Source organism: Gossypium raimondii, chromosome 8 (assembly GCF_025698545.1).
Source record: "Gossypium raimondii isolate GPD5lz chromosome 8, ASM2569854v1, whole genome shotgun sequence".
NCBI lineage: Eukaryota > Viridiplantae > Streptophyta > Magnoliopsida > Malvales > Malvaceae > Gossypium > Gossypium raimondii.
The window spans coordinates 6,410,436-6,431,398 of NC_068572.1; the positions used below are offsets into that span (position 1 = coordinate 6,410,436).

Sequence of the window (20,963 nt, forward strand, 5' to 3'; positions counted from 1 at the left end):
GGACTTGTTGAGGATGGTAAAGATTAGAATTGTGAGCTTGGTAAAGATTAGAATTAACCTGATTGCAAAGACGAAGCAAGACCTTGTTGAGTCACCTCTAGAGTTTAAATATGTTTTTGTATGATCATACCAGGATATGTCCGGGTTAAGCGCTGATAATGAAATCTACACAACAACACGATGACAGAAATTTACAGTGTGAACGATGTAATGAAAATTCTTTGTCGGGGTAATGCTTTTCTTGTTGACTCAGTATAGCTTTACCCATTTGAAGTCGAGTTTTAATCTCTTCAAGTTTTGTTGGATTTTATCCTTATTGAAGAGGAAGATCAAAAGTTTTCTATCGTATTTTCGCCCCAGAAGGCTCTATAAAAGAAATTCGATATCAAAGAAGATTCCTCGAAAGGGATAACAATGACTTGCCTAACCCTATAAGTTCAGATTCAATAAAAAAAAGGGACTAAAGTGAAAACCCACAAAGGGTGCTTTGAGTCCAAAAAAATAAACCAAAGAAAAAGAAAATAGAGAGGCCAAGGTGAAAACCCGCAAAGGGCGCCTTGAGACCAAAGGGGATTTGAGTTGAAAACCCGAAAAGGGTGGCTCAAATATTAATCAGAATAGGGCATGAAGTGATCAGAGCAACTCGAATCTTGATCAGATTGGGGCATGTGGTGATCTTGCTATACTTGAATCAACTAAGAAAGAGTAAGCGACATCTTGGGGCATCGACAAAGTACTGTAGATCTTCTAAACACATGTCAAACTCAAAATAGTCTTCAAAAAGTTTGTATAGAGAAGTTCAAGCTGCGATATCTGGGGCACCCAGTTCTTATATTATTTATATTAAATTGGTTGTTCTTGGAATACTTCACTCTTTTCCAAGATACACATTCCCAATCAGTTTCTTTATCATCCTCCTTTACTATTTTTGGATAATTTATTCCTTTCGAGCTATGCTCAGAACCAACTTCATTCTTATCCATTATTATGATCCTTTTTTTGCAAGCATGTTGCATTGGAATAATGATTAATGGACTAATAAAACTTTCACAAATGAAGTTTTGCATATTACTCTGGAAAGTTTCTAAATAATACAAGAACCTGAAACAGGATGATTGTTTAGAACACACCAAAATTAAATGTTGGAAATTTGAGAAGGAATAGTCTAAATTTGGACTTTCTCTTTGGATTTTGTTGCCAAAAACATTGATTGAAAAAAATGACAAGGATGTCATATTGACGATAAAGCTTAAATAAACAAGCAAACAATGATCAGCAGGCAATAGAGAGAGGTTACCTCAGAGAAAAAGCATTCATTTGTGCATGAGCCTTTGGTATGACACATTGGGAATGGTGTAAGGGACTAGAGAAATTTAGATCCTGTATCCTTGACTTGTGATAGAAGAGGATCGAGAAAAGCCATATATTTCTACCCTTGGGTTACAATGGGAGAATGATCCTACAAATTTTACGTCCCAGTGGATTGAACTTTGAGGTTTACAGTGGGGGGCAAGCTGGCTAAATGTTTCTTCAGAAAAGGCAAGTCAAGCAAAATGGTGTTGTAGCACACCAGTCACAAAACCTTAATAAACTTCGAGTAATGACAACTTAAGCGGGATCATTCTCGGAAAAATAAAATTCTGCATTTACGCAAACACCATTCACATATGTCTAATTATGAGAATTTGATTCATTTTGATCATGCCATCCTAATCATTAGGCATAATTAGGTTCATTATACAGGTCATGTTCCCCAGAGAACAGATCAGTGAAGATAGTAGATCTTACCTTCCTGTAGTGACAGTGAAGCAGATCAAAGACACAAGCCCTACCTACCTCAGTTGTAGTGGAGCAGGTTAAAGGTAGCAGATCTTGCCTTCCTACATCGATAGTGAAGTAGATTGAAGACACAAGCCTTGCCTCTCTCGGTTGTAGTGGAGTAGGTTGAAGATAGCAGATCTTGCCTTTTGGCATGGACAGTGAAGCAGATTGAAGACACAAGCCTTGCCTCCCTCGGTTGTAGTGGAGCAGGTTGAAGATAGCAGATCTTGCCTTCTTGCATCGACAGTGAAGTAGATCGAAGACACAAGTCTTGCGTCCCTCGGTTGTAGTGGAGCAGGTTGAAGATAGCAGGTCTTGTCTTTCTGCATCGACAGTGAAGCAGATCGAAGCCAATGGTCCTATCTCTCTAAAGTTGCAGTGGAGTGGATCGAAGCACGAATTCCTATACCTCTGAAATGCAGTAGGATGGAATGAGACTACGTGAAGAAGAAGAGCACCAAGGTCCAGCACGACCGGGCGAAATTGGCCCTTTTTAGTCTTTGCTTCATTCCCATTACACGACAATGACCAAAGAGGGGCAGCTGTAATAGGCCCAATTTGCCCGGGCCCAAAAACACAAACAAAAAAATAAATCAAATATAAAAACAAATAAAATTAAAATGCCATTACTAAACAGTCCAGTTTTTTTACAGACCAAGTTAAATTAAGCTCAAACCCGATTACAAAATCCAAATACCCAATGAACCCCAACACCAGCCCTATGCCCAGCCCAAATCAAGGCCGAAACCCTAGCAGTCTCTAAAACAGAAGCAGACTCCAGCGCCGTAACCAAGCCCTCCACACGTGACAAGCCTCCGTACGCTTGCGCCTCTACCTCCGTACACGCCATGCCCACTGCCCCGTACGCTCGTACCTGCACACAAACAAACAAGCAAAAACGAGCAGAAATCAACAGCCAAAAAGGAAAAAGAAGAAAAAGAGCGAAATCCATTTTTCTTTTGGGGATTTTCATTTTATTTTCGGCTATATAAAGCCATTTTTCAGTTTTTGTAAAGAGAATATCAATACACAGACACGAATATTGTATAAAAGATAAATTTTTGAAAAGAAATAGAAAAAAAAGAGTTTCTAAGGGTTATTGTTTTTTTTTTCTTCTTTCAGTTTTTATCTTTGTTTCATATATTATTTTTAATAACAGTAAATAAAAGAGAAAGGAATGGAGGGATTTACCTTCACGCCGATACCGATGTGGTCCTCGTTCGCTTCGTCGTGATCGGAGCTCGAGCGAGGACTAACGGAGCCCCCGAGCGGCGTGAAAGCTAGGGTCAGAAACCCTAGCAGAGAGTTTAAGCCCTTTTTATTTTTTTTTTGTTTTGTTGATGCAAATGTTTTTTTTAACATAAACTTAGTTTAAATGGTACATTGATACGATGTCGTTTTAACAATGAATCATAAGCGTCGAAACGACGCCGTATAAGATGGAGACCCGCGCGGTGACCCAACCCGGGGAGGATCCGCGTGTTTTCACTTGGGTAGGATATTTGTGCCCTAAGTCCTCCACCTTTGCACCTCATTTCAATTTGGTTTCTTTTGTTTCTTTAAATTGGGCCGCATAATTTTCTGCAAATTTCATTTCGGTCCTTATGTAACGCAGTGTTTTTAAGGGCAGGGATTAATTTCCCTTTTGACCCCCCTCAGTTATTCGCGTGTTCAATGTGGTTCGTACCCCTTGTATTTATTTTCGAATTTGCTCTTACATTTCAACTTTGATTGCTAATTGGCCTTCTGATTATTTATTATTATTATTATTAATATTATTATTACCGCTTCGTATTATTAATATTATTATATTTGATTATATTTCACTTATTTTTATATATATGTATATTATTTCTTTCATATCATTTGTTTTTAGTTATTTTAAAACTTATACATTTGGTTTGCATTTGCATTAATTGGTTCGTTTTTTTATTAGTTTTTGAATGTTGATATTGATATTGGCATGATGTCCAATAGAGATCATTGTTGTTATGTTTGTTTATTGTATTCATTGATTATTCATTGTTCCTTAGTGCACGCTTTAGTCTATGAATTATCATTGCGTGTTGTACATTATTATACAATCTTTTTTTATTCATTCAAAAGATTACAAATATCAAAATTATTTCATTCAAAAGCTTTCAAGATCATGCAATGTTCGGTATTTGGGATCTTCGAAAGAATTGGGCCCTAACGTATTGGGTTCCAATTTTACTCGTTGAGTCTAAATAATTGAGAATATTCGCTAATCAAAACGTAAATAAAAAGCTCCCTCTCAGGAATTTGATACGTTGTGTCCTAATGTATTGGACATGACATGTTGATTTTTCGAGACGAGAATTTTCCAAAAAATAATAAGGGCAATATTCAATGCTCGGAATTTTGAGAAATTGTGCCCTAACGTATTGAGCTTCGATTTTTCATCTGACTTAAAGCAATTGAATATCCTTTTAAGCTTCACCACACGAGTTTTTAAAATCAAAAGATAAGCTTATTCTCGAGGACTAAAAATGACGTGTCCTAACGTATTGGGTGTAACATTCTATTACTCTGAGACAAGAAGGTCTTTAGCATCCGCTTCGATTTATCCAAGTATCTTTTATAAAATTAACATTAATAAAAAAGGAAGGATCATATTTTTAAAATCTTTTCAAATTCTCGACACTAAGACATTAAACAATCAATTCGGTATCAATTTTGGGTGTTACGAGGGTGCTAACCCTTCCTCGTGCGTAACCGACTCCCGAACCTGTTTTCTCAAATTTCGCAGACCAAAATCATTTTCAAGGTGAGCCGATCACACCTTAATAAAGGGTCGGTGGCGACTCCAATTTCGTTTCGTTTTCAAGTCGACAACAAATTTTTGTTTTCTCAAAAAAAATGGTTTCGACAATCGCCTAATCAAAAAGCTATTTTATTTCCTAAGCTATCTACTAAGTCAAGACCTCTCTTTAACAAGCATAGAGAGTTGGGAATGATTAATAGCCAAACCTCTATTATAAATACCCCATTTTCCTCAATCATGGCATAAGGCGACTAATGTATGGGTTTTATGTTTTTGAGTATCTAAGTTTAATTCTCATCATGTAAAATTACGTTATGCGGATCTCCATTACACATAGGCATATATAATATAAATCTAACTTTTGAAAAAAAAAATTCTTAAAACAAGTAAGTAAATTGTGGAGCACTGAATGGAAAACAAAATACTTGTCAAGCATTTATTAGGAATTTCATAAAATAAATGCATAGAAATAAAGTGTCGATTTTCTCATAAGAGGGGGGAAAAAAAAGAAGCCAAATTTATTTGTGAAGCCAAGAGTGTGGCGCGTAGTAGAGGCGCGTGGAGCTACCAACCACAAATGTCCGAAGATGACAATGATTTGGTGGAGTTGACTTTGGTGACAAGAGTTAAGTGGAAAGGGCAAGTCATAGTGCGGATTCTAAAAATATTCCACTCGTGGAAAAACGCGTGGAGCATCGGACACGGAGGCCCATGGAGACACCATTTTGAGAGTAAAAAAACAGGTGTCAGCTTCACATCAATTTAAAGTAATGTGTGATTTGAGTAGATACGGTCATAGGATAAGAGATCGAATCTTTCTTGTTACGATAAAACCGACTCAGTCAAATGATTTCATCTCGACTTTCATTCATTTATCGTTTTCTTTTATAAAATATTTAAAATTATTTGTACCTTTTTAATTAAATATATTTAAGTATTCTTATATTTAAATACCTTAAATCCTAAATTTTGTATCTAAAATAAAATTTTTATTTAGATATTTTATAATTTAAAAATTTTAAATTAATAATGATAAAATTACACTTTGACATTAAAAATGATAAAAATTGATTTAATTATTTAAAATTATAAAGATATAGACTATTAAAATAGTAAAATTATATTTTTATTATCATAAAAGCATACAATTTAATTTCGACTTCCAATTCTAACCCCGCCTTTGAATAACAAGATGTTCTTTTTTTATTAATGAGATCTCCGTTAAGTTTTGCTTAATTAGATGGTTAAAAATAATAATCTTAAATTGAAAGAATTATTTTAGAACATTTTAATTTTTTTCTTATTTTATATCTAAATACTAAAAAGTAAGTTTTTTTATAAAATAAAAACCCTTCAATTTTCTTTTTAAAAAACGCACAATCTTTTTAATTAATAGGTTCATAACTAGACCTGATTAGAGTGGTCCCTGGCCGAAAGCTTGCCCCCAAAAAATAGAGGATTTGAATAAAAATATAGGTTCGAAAAATAGATTTAAATAAAAAAAATGCTTGTTTTCTAAACAGTTCCAGCCTTGGTAAGTTTTTTGGCCCATGCCCAGCCTAACCTAAATTTAAAAAAAAACTTGTTGCTGGTTTGCCACTGTTTTTCTGCCATTTTGCTATTATATTGCTACTAATTTATTGTTAGTGTTTGGATATTGCATAACTCTTGTTTTATTATTAATTTTTTATATTAAAAAAATATTAATCTGATTTTTCTTTTAAAAAAAAACTTTTATCCTTCTTTTTTTATGAAAAAATAAAATTTTTACCATTGGTAAAACAAATTTCCAATTAAACTTTAAATCTTAAAAACCGATCTAACATTTTTAAAAATTGGCCTGAGTTCTCAAATCATTATTGCAGATTTGGGGTTTTTTTTTGCTTTGATTAAACTTTGCAGACCAACATTTGCATGACATCATGCTTAACAATATATATATATATATATATATATATATATATATATATATTACTCATAGTCTAGGATTTATTAAAGTTGATGAAGTAAAAAACACGTTATTGGAGGAGTTAAGAAAGGAAGAGACTTACATTTTAATTAGCAAAGACTAGATTGGTTAGTGGATCTTAATCGTGACAAGATCTTTTTCATCAAGTCGTTAGCTCTAGTCATAATCACACTTTACCATCATTCTAATCACATATTTATATTTAGAGTAAACTATACTGAAGGTCATTAAATTATTAATAAATTTATATTTTTGTCACTTACTTCAAAAAGTTATAAAATGATTACTAAATTATTTAAAAGATTTCATTTAAGTCACTAGGTTGATCGAATCATTGATGTATACACCAATTAAAAACTCTCATTCCCTTTCTCTTCTACAACTTTAAAGGTCATGAAACTGTGAACCAAAATCTGAATAATTCTCTTCTTTGATCTCTAAATCTGACAATTAAATTAACTTGAATCTAATGTATATTCTTCTGCTCATTGATGGGTACTAATCCATTGCACCGATTGTTGAATCATCGCTTGAAGCTTACTAGCCAAACTTTTTAAAAAAAATTAACAGCCCATTAACTTAAATGAAAACTTTCAAATAGTTCAACGACTATTTTATAACTTTTTGAAGTTGAGTGGCCAAAATGTAAACTTACTAATAGTTTAGTGCTGTTGGGTATAGTTTACCCTTATATTTATTTGATTAGACTAAAATTATTGATCATATTACAATTAATTGTAAGTTATATCCGATTTATTCTAGTCTAGTTTCAAATAAATTTCGAGTGTTCGAACCGTTGTACTTTATATTAAATTTATTTTAGTTCTAATTGATTGAATGTATTATTTACATTTATAAACTCCTTAAAAACTTGCACGAGAAAAATATTTAATATGCACTACAATCAAATCAATATAATAGAGATAAAGATGAATGAGATAGGAAAAAATGTAAATTGCGAGGGCCTTCATGCAAGAATCTTATCTTAATGTTAGAGGAAATCATCAAGGTGATATTGCATTTAGGGTATACTTTATAGGCATGACAATATAGCCTTAGCTTGGACTTAATGTCATTACTCTTACATAACTACCTAAATAGGCATAGCTAGAAGGATATATTAATCTAATAACTTCATACCTCATTATGTATGAGGTTCTTCTAAAATTATTTTCTTTCATATGTATTGGTCATATATAGAAACTTGCAAATGAAGAAAGGAATAACAAAAAAAAGGGTTTCTTTTTAAATTTTATAAGCAAAATTAAAAAAATTATCACATATCCTTTTAACAAATTTATACTTTTAGTTTTACATATACCCTAGGAGCATATGCCAATCTAAGATAATTTATCATTAAAATGCATATATAAAAAGGAGTACAATTTATATTTAATGTACTAATAGTGTATAATTTTATGCATTGTTAATGAATCAAGATGATACATCATCAAAAAATTTAAAATTAAATTTATCGATGCCCGAAAACATTATAGGTCGAACTTAATCCAATCTTAAACAATTATATTATTCATTTATTACGACTTAAATCTTTAACTAAACTTGAATCATAAACTTTACTATAATTTAAGTATCAGTATCTCTTAATTCGGTATTGAGATATTGGTGCTAAAATATATAAAATAAAATAAGAGTAGTGGAAGGGTGAATGGATTGGAAGACAAAATATGAAAAAGCATGAGAAGAAGAGATATGTATACTTTCTTTAGAAAAGAAGTTGGCAAGTATTTTAATAGAAAAGGATAAATTGGCTTGTTTTGGGTATAATCTTTTTCAATTGTCCTAGGGATTAGGGCAGATATAGTGAGGACCATGAACATTTGAAGGCATGCTATGGTGTCTTTGTAAATTGGCTTCGTCTTCGTCGTCTTGTTATTCAGGTTCATTGGGGCGGTCCCTGAATCAAAGGTCGGTCGCCCCACGCGCATTGCTTAATTTTAGTGGATTTTGGGGCCCCCTTTTTCTGCCTCCACTTTCTTTATATTGTTTCTTTTCTTTTCTTTTCTTTTTGAGGTATCTTGCTGCCCATTTTCTAATTATGAATCAATTGAATCAAGGCTACAATGAATGCTTATTGGTTCATTCTAACTTCAATACCCATAATGTTATTTTATTCTATCACTTTCATTTTTCATTATGTGATACATAATGATTTGAAGTGTCCAAGTGTTTTTTCCCTTGAATGAACCAATGGTAACTCAACATTTCATCGGTTTTGTCAATGCTTTTGTCATTTGATGGGAATGGGTTTCAAGAAAAGGTAGGGTCCTTCAATTTTACGATGACTTACCTAGTGATGGCAACATGACGATTTAATGGAAAAGATTTTTGAGCTTTCATGTTCCTATATTTAATTCAAATTAAATAAGGTGAATCAATTTGTTAAATTGATTATTTGTTTTAATGCTTATGATGATTAGTATAAATCGATTTGAGGGATAATATATATATTTTTTTCACTTTTGTATTTCAACTTGATAATTAAATTCATTTTGGTTCTTGAATTTGTGAACAGTATTTTTAAAAATGATTGGTTTGGTTGATCAGACCGATTGGGCCAATAACTTATTAGCATACTAGTCCAAATAAAGGGGTTGAATCGAGTGAATTGAAAACTCTTCGAAACCAATAAAAATAAAAATCTAGAAAAAAAATAGTAGTTGAATAGGTTGAAGCAGTTTAATAAATTTTTGTTTTTTTTAATTATCTGTTTAATTATTGTTGGTCTAGCAATTACATTAATCAAACTGACTGAATCGAGAACCAATTGTCTTATCGGTTCAAATATTGGGTTGATTATTAGAACAATGTATGTAACACTCTAAGATGTACCACATCATCACCTGAAAATTTATATAATTTTTTTTTATTTTCAAGTGATGATGTGGCAGAATCTCAAAGTGCCACATCATTAAACTTTTATATTTTTCAAATTGAGGGACTAAAATGAACCGAATTGCCAAGTTCAAGTACCAAAGTGGATAAAAAAATACATGTACCAAAGTGAACCTAGTTGCCAAGTTTAAAAGCCAAAACTTATATTATCCCTTGATATAATTATAAATTATTGTAACTTAAAATAATAAAATATATAAAAAAAACTTTCAAAAAATTCTTATTACTACTATTTTTTATAGAGATAAAAGGTAACATTTAGACCTTGAACTTGACATCTTCTTTTCAACTTAGCCTATGAACTTTTTTTACCCATTTTAGTCCTGAAATTTAATAATTTTGCTCAATTTTAGCCCATATGAGGACGCGACATTCTAAGACTTTACTTTGTCATGACCTAAATTTTTTAAGTAATAGTATGGTGCAATATCAGAGATTGATGTCATCACATAAATTAAAATTAAAAAAGTTTACTAAATTCTCAAACTAATGTGGAAAAACACTCAAAGACTAAATTGAAATAAATTAACAAATTCAAAATGACTTTATCCTTTGTTCGTACCCGTTCTTGTTTTGTTCCAATGAAGATAAATTGGATTTGGATTTGGCTGTCTCCATTCAATATTCCAAATCCTTTTGTTGTTAAGCTAGTTATGGATAAAGGTGTGTTTTATAATATTTGTCCCACACTTGTAATTGAAATCATTAAAATATATATGTGGAAAAATGTGAACATGGTTTAAATTTCCCAATGGAGTAGAACAAGCAAACAGATAATATATGATTATATGGGGGTCCAAAAAAGTTGAAGGCTAAACTAGAGCATAAAAACATGTCTTTTTCCTCAAATTTCCGCTTGCCAACACATCCTGAAAATTCGTAAGAGCCCCACAAAAGGGGCATGCAATTAGAGTTTAGGTAGAAACCTTTTCCCAATTTCTTTCTCAAGATGGTGAGCCATCATTTACATTACTCTTTTTTCTTTTTATGTATGTTGTTGTATAATCCGACCCAAAAATTCATGGTTTAAATAACTTCAAAATGTTCCATTTGAAAGGAATGATCCAGACTATCTTTTTAAACTCTCTATCTCCACATCTATTGATCCAGTGCATCAACATATATAAACTTAAATAAGATTATCATTTAATAAATCTTGACCGGTGGCTATTAATATATCAATCAGACATGTTCAATGATCGAACTATCCCTCATCAATAAAAAAAGGAAAAAAGAAACATTATCTTCTTCTATACACTAAAAGTCATCTACATTGTTCTTCAAATGAGTAAAGGTGGAAGAAAAGAAAATTATGGAGGAGGAGGGGCTTTAAGACAATGAAAAGGAGACATCATACTTTTGGAGACTACACACATATATATATTTATTATAAATTTGTGGTTTTCCAATATTGCATTATAACCAACATGGATGCGTAAGATTAGGACACATATATAATGACCCATTCAAGATTTTCAGTCCTTTGAACTTTAGTCTTTGAAATGATCAATTTGATTTTGCCGGCAGGTCTACCTGTATCAATCATTATTGCATTATTTTATATATAATATACTTTTATATGAGTTTGTTAGAATTTTACAAAAAAAAATAAATGGAAAAAAATTGATTGAAAACCAGAATATTATAAGTTATAAATTGAGATTATAAAATAATAAATTTCAACCCCTTGAATTTTTGTTAAATTTGTATAAAATAATGCCCTAAGGTCATACACAATCATTGCCCAAAGTAGGTAGCATCTTGAGTTAGCTTAGATGTCATCAATAACGTCATGAACACTATTTTTGTTTCTTTCTGAAACACAATATAATGTATATTTTATATCAAAGTTCAGTCAATTTTGAGTACTTGGGTTGGGTCGATCTTAGTGGCATATATGCGGATGTTAATGGGGTATATATTTCATTCAGTGCAGGCCTGAATCTAACACAACAGGCTGAACCCAATAATTCCTAGTTAATCAACAGCAGAAACATTGAGCGAAACCTTTAGCTGTGGTCTGGTCGGAATTGGTATAGATGTTGGAGATTGAAGATGGAGTTGAACAGAGTAACAATACGTGTCTCGGTTCTATTTTAAAGATTGTGAAAAAAAATGACTATTTTTACTTTTATTTGGGGAGGGGGTCTCTTGTCAGGCAAAGGTCGATAATATGGCCTAAGTTATCCTTGTTACGAGGGATCCTCGACACATGTATTAAGATGTGATTGACTAAGTAGACTCTCCAAGTCTCCATGTAATTGCCGAGGGCTGAGGTGCCTGACATTCCCAGTGACTGTAAGTAGGGAAGAGCTTAAAGTGACTAGTAGGGGTTTTGGCCCCGAGATAAAATGGGGAAATTGTGTATTGAACCTATTTTGAAAATGGGTGATTCAAATTTATTATACATATACAAATAGCATCAAATTTCATCAAGAGGTCCATCGGTCACATCTCACATCTCGCATATCATATGGCCACCTAAATATATTAGGTTACCATTACCAGATGTCCGGAGAAAAAAAAATAGGAAACAGAATAAGGGGAGGGTCTTCTTCTCCACTTCACTTCCTCCTCTTTGTGAGAGAACCCACTTACTCTAGATTTCGGCAACTAAAATCGTGGACTCTCTACTTTATCTTAAATAGGGTGAACCGATTAACTTCATCACCAACCAAACCTTGCATCAACAAATTCGATCTTTTTTAACATTTTTTTTTAATTTTAACTTTATAACAATTTATATTTGGGAAAACTACCCAATTGAGCACTCAATTTTTAGGGCATTTTCATTTTGGTCACCCAAAATAAAATCCTTGCAATTTTGTTGCTCATATTTTAGGACACTTTCATTTTAATCACCCAAGCACTAAATCTCTAACAGTACTTGGTTGTACAGGCCACATCATGTTACACTTTCATTTTAGTTACCCAACTTCTAGGTTGCTTTCATTTTAGTCACCCAAAAAATATATATTTTTTAAAAGTATTGATCAGGGTAAAAAAAATTAAGGATTAAAGTGTGAAGGTGGTAGAAACTAAAATAATGCATTAAAAATTTGTCAATTTATACTCAAATAACTTATATTTAATAATAGTCTATAATATTGTTACTATGAAATTTTAAAATTTAAAATGAGATTTATTTAATTAATTTCAATATTATAGTAACAAACCAACTGAAAATTATCAATAGAAATTTTTTTCAATAATTTATTTAATTGATTTTAATGTTTTGAAATTTAAAAGTTCAATATTGAAAAAAAATTAGAACTTTCGGCAAGGAAGTAAGCAAGTAAAATTTGATAATTTTAATGCGTTATTTTAGTTTCTATCACCTTTTCACTTTAGCCCTTAATGATTTTTTTACCTTGATCAATACTTAAAAAATATTTTTAAATGACCAAAATGAAAGCAACCTAAAAGTTGGGTGACAAAATGAAAGTATAAATATGATGTGGCATACAGGGCTAAGTAAAAAAATTTTACGATATTAAAAATACAAATTCACCATTTTAATAGCCTATATCTTTATAATTTTAAATGGTTAAATCAAAATTTTATCATTTTAAGGGGACCAAAGTATAATTTTACTTTTATTAATTTAAATTTTTAAAAAATTTAAAAGACCTAAATAAAAAAATTTCTATTTCAGGGAGGACCGGGATCCTTGGTGGCATGTCCAATCATCCCCGTTAAAAATTTAACTTTGGATTACTAAAATGAAAGTACCTAAAAGTTGGGTGACAGAATAGTTACCTTATATATTAAAAGTTGGGTCATATTACCGAGGATGGTCTCCGCTTGGTGGGCAAATAGACCCTAAGCCCAGAAGGTGTGTTGTTGTTACCTTGGGTCAGTCAGGACTTGATGGCTCCAGCCTTGTTTGAATTTGGGCCCAACATGAATCATCATTATCTTAATCTTACTTCTTTGGTTGTTGGCAATGCCATTCTATACCTAAGCTAGCGAACTAAACTGCATGCGCCACCATTCACAATGTAATGGATAGGGTTTATTTGATTTTTTTTTAAAAATTAAAAAAAACAATATTAAAATAATAAAATCAAATCCTATCCGATAAACAACTTTAAACATCCTAATTGATTATATATAAATGAATTGGAAAATTGATACTTAAGAATTAATATTCCTATGTAATCTAAATCTTTTATGAATATTCAAATTTATACTAATGATTCTCAACTTTAACCAATAATACAAAAACTAGCTATGTTATAATTACTTAAGAGTAGATTTGATTAAGGGCCGATGCAAAATTTTAGATCTATTTTCTAGGCTCAGTCCAATCTGAAAAAAGAGTCTAAAATTTTGTTCAAGTCCAGTTCAGATAAATATGCTAAACAGAGCCCGACCCGACCCACTCGTATTAATTTTTTTTTACATAAAAACAAATGTAAAAAAATATAATACATCAAATACACTAAAAATATTAAAATGAATGTTTTCCAACAAATTGAAAATACATTAAAAAACGTTTTTATATTTACAGTTGTAACTTAGCAAACAAATGTCTCTAAAATAGTAGCAAAATTAACAATCAAATAAGAGTTATACAATATCCAAATAATAATAATAACAAAATAGTAAAAATGTAATAGCAAAATTGCAGCAAAACAACAACAAATAACAAACAAACAATAGTAGAGGAAAATTTTTTAGCCAAATTCAGGCTGGGTTCGAGCCAAAAATTTCTCACCTGAGGCCCATCCTGTGTAACACCCCTATACTTGATCCAATTGTCGATTCAAGGTATCGAAATGCTACATTTGTTTTCAGAGCAACAAAAATCATATTCTAATAAATTGAGCCTCTTATAAAGAATATACTTTGCACAAGGTATCGATACCATTTCAATTTTCGATGTTGAAAATAAAGGGAAAATATGCTTAAGTACAGAATCCATAACATTTACATCCCTGCACCATAAACCTTAAAACACAACCAATCCAATTCACAATTCAACCAAATGAACTCAATTTCAATTTCAATAATCATATAACTTATCTCAAACTCATTTAATCAAGACTAGATTTATAAACTAACAAAGTATTCAAGTTCTACAAGTTAGTCAATTAAAAAAAATCAATTTCTCCTAACATAACCTATGTATATGCCAAAAACTAAACCAAAATGTTTAAACGTGCTCTCTTCCAAGTTTGGAGATGTGATGAGATAAGCCAACAACAACCTCGGTCCTAGCTCTTCGAGTTTATCTTTTACCTACGTGTTAGAGAAAAACGCATTGAGCTTATGACAACTTAGTAAGCATTTCAAGAATTTAAGCTTTTAAAATTTAGAATTGTCGACAATTGTCATATATATAATATTATTCTGCATATAGGAACCAAACATGAGTGATCAATTACTAAAACTTACATTACTTACCACATTGCTTTAACAATTTCTCTTATCATATTTTTCCTCCATAACCCATTATAGACTAAACAGCACATTTCAGATATACGGAACAAATATATGGGCTTAACCGGAACAGAACAACACCACAATACTTATTAGAACAAAACAACACCATAATGCATATCAGAACAAAGAGTGCGCTAATTTTTCCTTAATGGCGTGCCAACTATATCTTAATAGTTCTATACTCGTCTACATGGGCTTCAACACAATTAGTCCATAATATTTATTCGATCAGAGAGATAAGACAAAATTTTCACCTTTTTACAATTTGATCCTTATATATTTAAATTCAACATAACTTGTACTTTCACTAATCATTCAACATTCATATCATCAATGCTTCTACAATTTCTTTTATGATCTATTTTCAACATTCAAGACTTCATGTTATATTGTGTTTACTTTACAAATTAGTTCTTTTCTACTACTGTAATATGTCATTTCAATTTCTCTACATAAATGGAATTTAAATTATATTCAAGAATACTTATCAATAAGTTATACACATAATATTAATATATTCATTATTAAACTAACAATTTAACACTATTTGTATTTAAATTTAAACGAAACAAAGTAAAAATCCTTGAAATACTTACATCCAAAGCTTGGATGATATGTTTTCCTTTCTTTTCACTCCTTGACCACTTATTTTCCTTTGTTTCCAATTTGGTATTTACTCTTCTTCTCTTTTCTTCATTACCATGTCAAAACATTCAACATTTACTTGTTAAAACCATAATCAAATAACATATTAATGAAACTAACATGAATTTCATGAAGAAACCTATTATTCTTACATTAATCACTTGATATCAAAACCAAATTCTTATTTTCTTTCCTCCAAGACAACTATTGATTCTTTTTCATGAAACTAAGGTGACTAATATGTTTCTCTATTGATTTTACTAAGAAACCATCAAAGAAATTTGAAGAATTGAGCTTAGAAAGACTTAGAAATGGTGGAAGGACCTAATTGTAATAAATAAAAGGTGAATCACGTATGAAAAATGAAAGGTTTGTTCTCATCTTTTCTACATTTTCTACTAAAATATCTTTTAATTAAATAATCAAAATAAATATTTGTAATTTAGTCCACCAATCACTATTTCACACAATTTCATCCTTAATCATTATCTTTTCCATAATGATCTAATTCTTGTAATTACCATTCTACCCTTCAACCCATTCAATACTGGTTCGTAATTTGTTTTAGTTAAATTTGACTTCTAATCCTTCCTCCTTTATCTTTCACTTCAATGTAACCATCTAAATCTTTTAATTTTCTTACTTTTGCCCCATCACTTTCCATTCTCCTACAATTAAGTACCTCGAATTAATTTTTCTCATCTTGAAAATATTTTTCATTTTCTATCAGCTCTAACTACTTTCTACACTAATACTCGAAATTCTTATTTTATTTATTTTGTAAAATTCTCTAATATTTCTGACCCGACTCGGTATTGTTCCTAACTCCAAGGTATAACGAGTCTTATTTTTTGTCCAAACTTATTTTTTTGGTATATATTTTTGTCCAAACCTTTCCACTTTCGAGTGAGCTTTTAGTCTAAGGCGAGTGACCTGACACATAATCAAGTCTACCCAAGAGTAATTAACAAAATTTATATTGACATAATCATAATTAGAGGGGCAAAACTTTTGTAAATTCACATAAAAGATTAGCCTTAAAATTTGGTAACTAGTGGGCATATTATTAGTTCAATATGGAAAGTGGGTATATTCTTTTCATGTCAACGGTAAAGAAGTACAGACAAGATTCATTATTGAGGGTAAAAGGTGAAGAAGACAAGATTCATTATTGAGGGTAAAAGGTGAAGAATCTATCTCCCATAAATAAAAAAAAGGAAAGAATATGACCGTTGAGAGGAAGTGATACCATTGGCTTTGCCTCACCAATCCCCCAATCCCACAACCAAAGCTGCCCATCCTTTGTTTGTATCTATGCAAAAACTTTATTAGACTTCAAATTTTAAATTTATTTTTATGTAAAAAAATTAAAAATTAATTAAATTTGTGTTACTTATAAACTAAATGTAATTAAGTAATTCAGTTTTTCAAATTTAAACCGAGTTAAAATTTTTATAACTCAAAAAAACTAACTAAAAAATTAGTATAAATGCCCCCGGCTCTTTGTCGATTTAGAAATTGAACAAATTGTTTCTCTTAACAAAATTTTGAAAAATATAAAATTTTCAAAATGTTATTAAAAATTATTAGAAAATCTTTGAAAAATTAATTTACAAGACTAAATAAATTACATTTGTTTTTCCAAAATGATAAATTCAAGATTACCAAATCAAGTTTATTATCCTAAAATATCTTGTTTTGTTTTGAAACGGTTTTCCTTGGAATTTAATTATATTATAAACATGATTTTAATTTTACCTATTTAAATTTTTTAGTTTAACTTGAATAAATTTATTCAAAGTTTTATTTTACTCGACTCAATTTTAAAATTTTTACACCAATTCAAAAATTTTCACTCGATTAAATGCTCACCAATACATAAATATACATCATATTTAAATATTTTATAATAGAATAATTATATTTAAGATAAATATATGTTATTATGATAATACTTTATATTTTAGTGTTAATATATATAGAGGTACCTTAACTTAGTAACACATACCTACTTTATATGCATGTCAAAATATGAGAGGCTGCCACGTGTCACCATACTATTGGTCATCAATGCCATGTTAGCATATTTTAACAATGTTAGTTAGGTATCTAAAAAAAAGTACCAAGTTGACTTACGGTTTCCAAGTTTAGGTACCAAGTAGATATAAGTTGTCAAGTTCAGATATATCCATACATATTAACTCTATATTTTATACAAGTGTTCAAGATAACCCTAAAACCTAAAAAATGTAAGGGTAAGTTAGAAAATGGTCACCCAACTATGCCTTTTGGTCTATTTTGGTCACCCAATTATTTCGTTTTCGATTTAGTCATTAAACATTTCAAAATTAAATATTTTAATCACTTTCCTGTTAGTTTTTGTCAGATGAATGATAGAAAGCTTACGTGAACTTTTTAATAGTCTAATAACAAATTTAGCTCTCCAATATTCATACATTCTATCATCTTGATCCTAAATATAAAAGTTCAACAAATTTAGTCCTCAATGTTTACAAAATTTGTCATTTTAGTTTGAATTCTAAAATCAATAAATTTAGCCCTCAATGTTTACAATTTTTTCATTTTAACTTGAATCCTAAAAAGTTAATTCTAAAATTTATTATTTATTTAGAATTCAAATTAAAATGACTAATTTTGTAAACATTAAGGGCTAAATTTGTTGACTTTTTTTTATTTAGGATCAAATTAATAGAATGAGTAAACATTAAATGCTAAATCTGTTATTAGACCAATAAAAAAAGCTCACGACAACTCCCCGTCACTCTTCTAACAGCAACTAATTGGAGATTGATAAAAATATTTAATTTCAAAAAGTTTGGTGACTAAATCAAAGAAATTAATAATTGACTGAGCAAAATAGAACAAAATACATAGTTGGGTGACTATTTTTATAGCTTTCCCAAAATGTAATGGTATAATCCAACGTAACGTAAATAAGCTGAAACCGTAACGGCTAAATCCAATAAAAAGAAAGCAAATCCTAAAAAGGCTAAAACCTTAAAAGATGCTGTCCACTATTTGCAGCAACTTTCAAACATGTTGCAGATGATGCCTTAATCGTTCATCTGCTGACAAATTTTCATCACATACATGTTGTATGACAGCTTTGAGTTATTTATGTCTTTTGCTTCGGCTTCGCCTAGCTCAGCTTTACCCCACTTTCTTTACTTTTCTTTTCTTTTTTGCCTGTTTCACGTTTTGTAAGTCATATACCTCTCCCTGCCTGCCCTCATTTTCTTTGTCTTTCTCTTATTTTCTTTCAGCTTTTGCCTCACTTCCTTTTCCTTGTTCCCATTTTGTTCCACATCTCAGTCTTGTTTGTTTACTTTGGAGAGTGTGTTTTCTTCTATGGCTTTGCTTATTCTTCTTCTTCTTTTAGCAGTTTCTCAAACAACAGCTGGTGAAGGTAAAGGCTTTTTTTTATCTTGTTTTCAGAACTTTTTTTTTTTTTCTGTGGGAGCTGAAATGTGTGGAAAATTTTTAATGTTGTTGCAGATCCATATATTGGTGTGAATATAGGAACAGACCTATCAGACATGCCACACCCAACACAAGTAGTTGCTCTTCTTAAAGCTCAGAGAATCCAACATGTTAGGCTCTACAATGCTGACCAAGGCATGCTAGTTGCTCTTGCCAAAACTGGGATTCGAGTTATGGTGTCTATCCCCAATGAGGAACTACTTGGCATTGGTCAATCTAATTCCACTGCAGCTAACTGGGTGTCTCGGAACATTGTAGCACATTATCCTGCAACCAACATCACATCAATTAGTGTAGGTTCTGATGTTTTGACTACTCTTCCTAATGCAGCACCGGTCTTGGTTAATGCCATTAAGTTTGTTCACTCAGCCCTTGTAGCATCCCATTTAGATAAGCAAATCAAAGTTTCATCACCTATTTCTTCTTCCATAATTCTTGATTCTTTCCCACCTTCCCAAGCTTTCTTCAACCGTTCATGGAATCCAGTTTTGGTCCCTCTGCTGAAGTTCTTGCAGTCTACGGATTCATTTCTCATGCTTAATGCATATCCTTACTATGATTATAGGCAATCAAATGGTGCTATTTCGCTAGACTATGCACTTTTCAAGCCTCTTGCTCCAAACAAAGAAGCTGTGGATGCTAATACACTTGTCCATTATACCAATGTGTTTGATGCCATTGTTGATGCTACATACTCAGCCATGGCTTTTCTCAACTTCACTAACATTCCTGTTATAGTGACTGAAACTGGGTGGCCATCAAAAGGTGATTCCATTGAGCCAGATGCGACATTGGAGAATGCCAATACTTACAATAGCAACTTGATCCGCCATGTGATGAATAAAACTGGAACTCCTAAGAACCCTGGGGTTGCTGTTAGTACTTACATCTATGAGCTCTATAATGAGGACATGAAACCAGGGCCATTATCAGAGAAGCATTGGGGATTGTTTGAGGCGAATGGTGACCCTGTTTATATATTACGCTTGACGGGATCGGGATCGTTGCTATCGAATGATACTACTAACCAAACCTATTGTACAGCAAAGGATGATGCTGATCCAAAGATGTTGCAGGCTGCTTTAGATTGGGCTTGTGGACCTGGCAAAGTGGATTGCTCACCATTGTTGCAAGGGAAACCATGTTATGAGCCAGACAATGTGATTGCACATGCAACTTATGCATTCAACACATACTATCACCGAATGGGGAAAACTTCCGATGCATGCGACTTTAATGGTGTTGCGGATATTACAACGACAGATCCAAGTAATTAGATCAATTGATGGCATGCATAGATACTACTATATTGAAAGCTTGTGCTTACTGCTTACTATATTAATACAACCTTCTTTTCTAGATTGGATGCTTTCATTGGAAGAAAACTAACAGTAGTTTTGCTTATTGCAGGTCATGGTTCTTGTAGGTTACCAGAAAGGTAAGAATTACCCATTTTGCTTAGAGTTTTATTTTGTTGCGTAAATTTAGTATGTCCTGTTAAACTAATAGTAGAAGCCTCACCCTTTTTTTGGTGATGAATGGTGCAGTCTTGGCAGGGATGGAACCATGGCAAATATCACCGCACCATTGATGAATTCTACTAGTTCTGATTCATCTGCTCGAAGTTTTTATGGCATGGGAGGTTTCACTGGCATTTTAGTGTTGATAAAAGTCATGCTATTGACTGTGATTTACTTGTAGTGTATTTTGAGATGTTTTAAGGAGAGCTGTTCCCCCTGGTTTTAGGAAGAGTGGCTTACTCAATTTTGTACAAAGATGGAGGAACCGGACTTTGCTATGATCTAATTAAATCCTTATTCTTTTTTCATATTGGATTTCCAAGTTTTTATCAAAGTCTATGTTAATGTGCATATTGGC

The 20,963-nt window shown here is 31.6% G+C and overlaps 1 protein-coding gene across 1 annotated transcript; it reads left to right on the plus strand.

The window, feature by feature from the left end:
• Positions 1-18,619: 18,619 nt before the first annotated feature.
• On the plus strand, positions 18,620-20,913 carry LOC105790554 (glucan endo-1,3-beta-glucosidase 2). The gene is made up of 4 exons (XM_012618210.2): positions 18,620-19,011; positions 19,101-20,354; positions 20,496-20,523; positions 20,633-20,913. Exons 1-4 carry the CDS (start codon positions 18,954-18,956, stop codon positions 20,784-20,786), a joined length of 1,494 nt encoding a protein of 497 aa, XP_012473664.1. The 5' UTR covers positions 18,620-18,953; the 3' UTR covers positions 20,787-20,913.
• The last annotated feature ends 50 nt before the right edge of the window (positions 20,914-20,963 follow it).

Coding starts and splice junctions, on each gene's coding strand:
- LOC105790554 (XM_012618210.2), top strand. CDS start 18,954: ATGGCTTTGCTTATTCTTCTTCTTCTTTTAGCAGTTTCTCAAACAACA. Junction 19,012..19,100: donor TCAAACAACAGCTGGTGAAG/GTAAAGGCTTTT, acceptor ATGTTGTTGCAG/ATCCATATATTGGTGTGAAT. Junction 20,355..20,495: donor TATTACAACGACAGATCCAA/GTAATTAGATCA, acceptor TGCTTATTGCAG/GTCATGGTTCTTGTAGGTTA.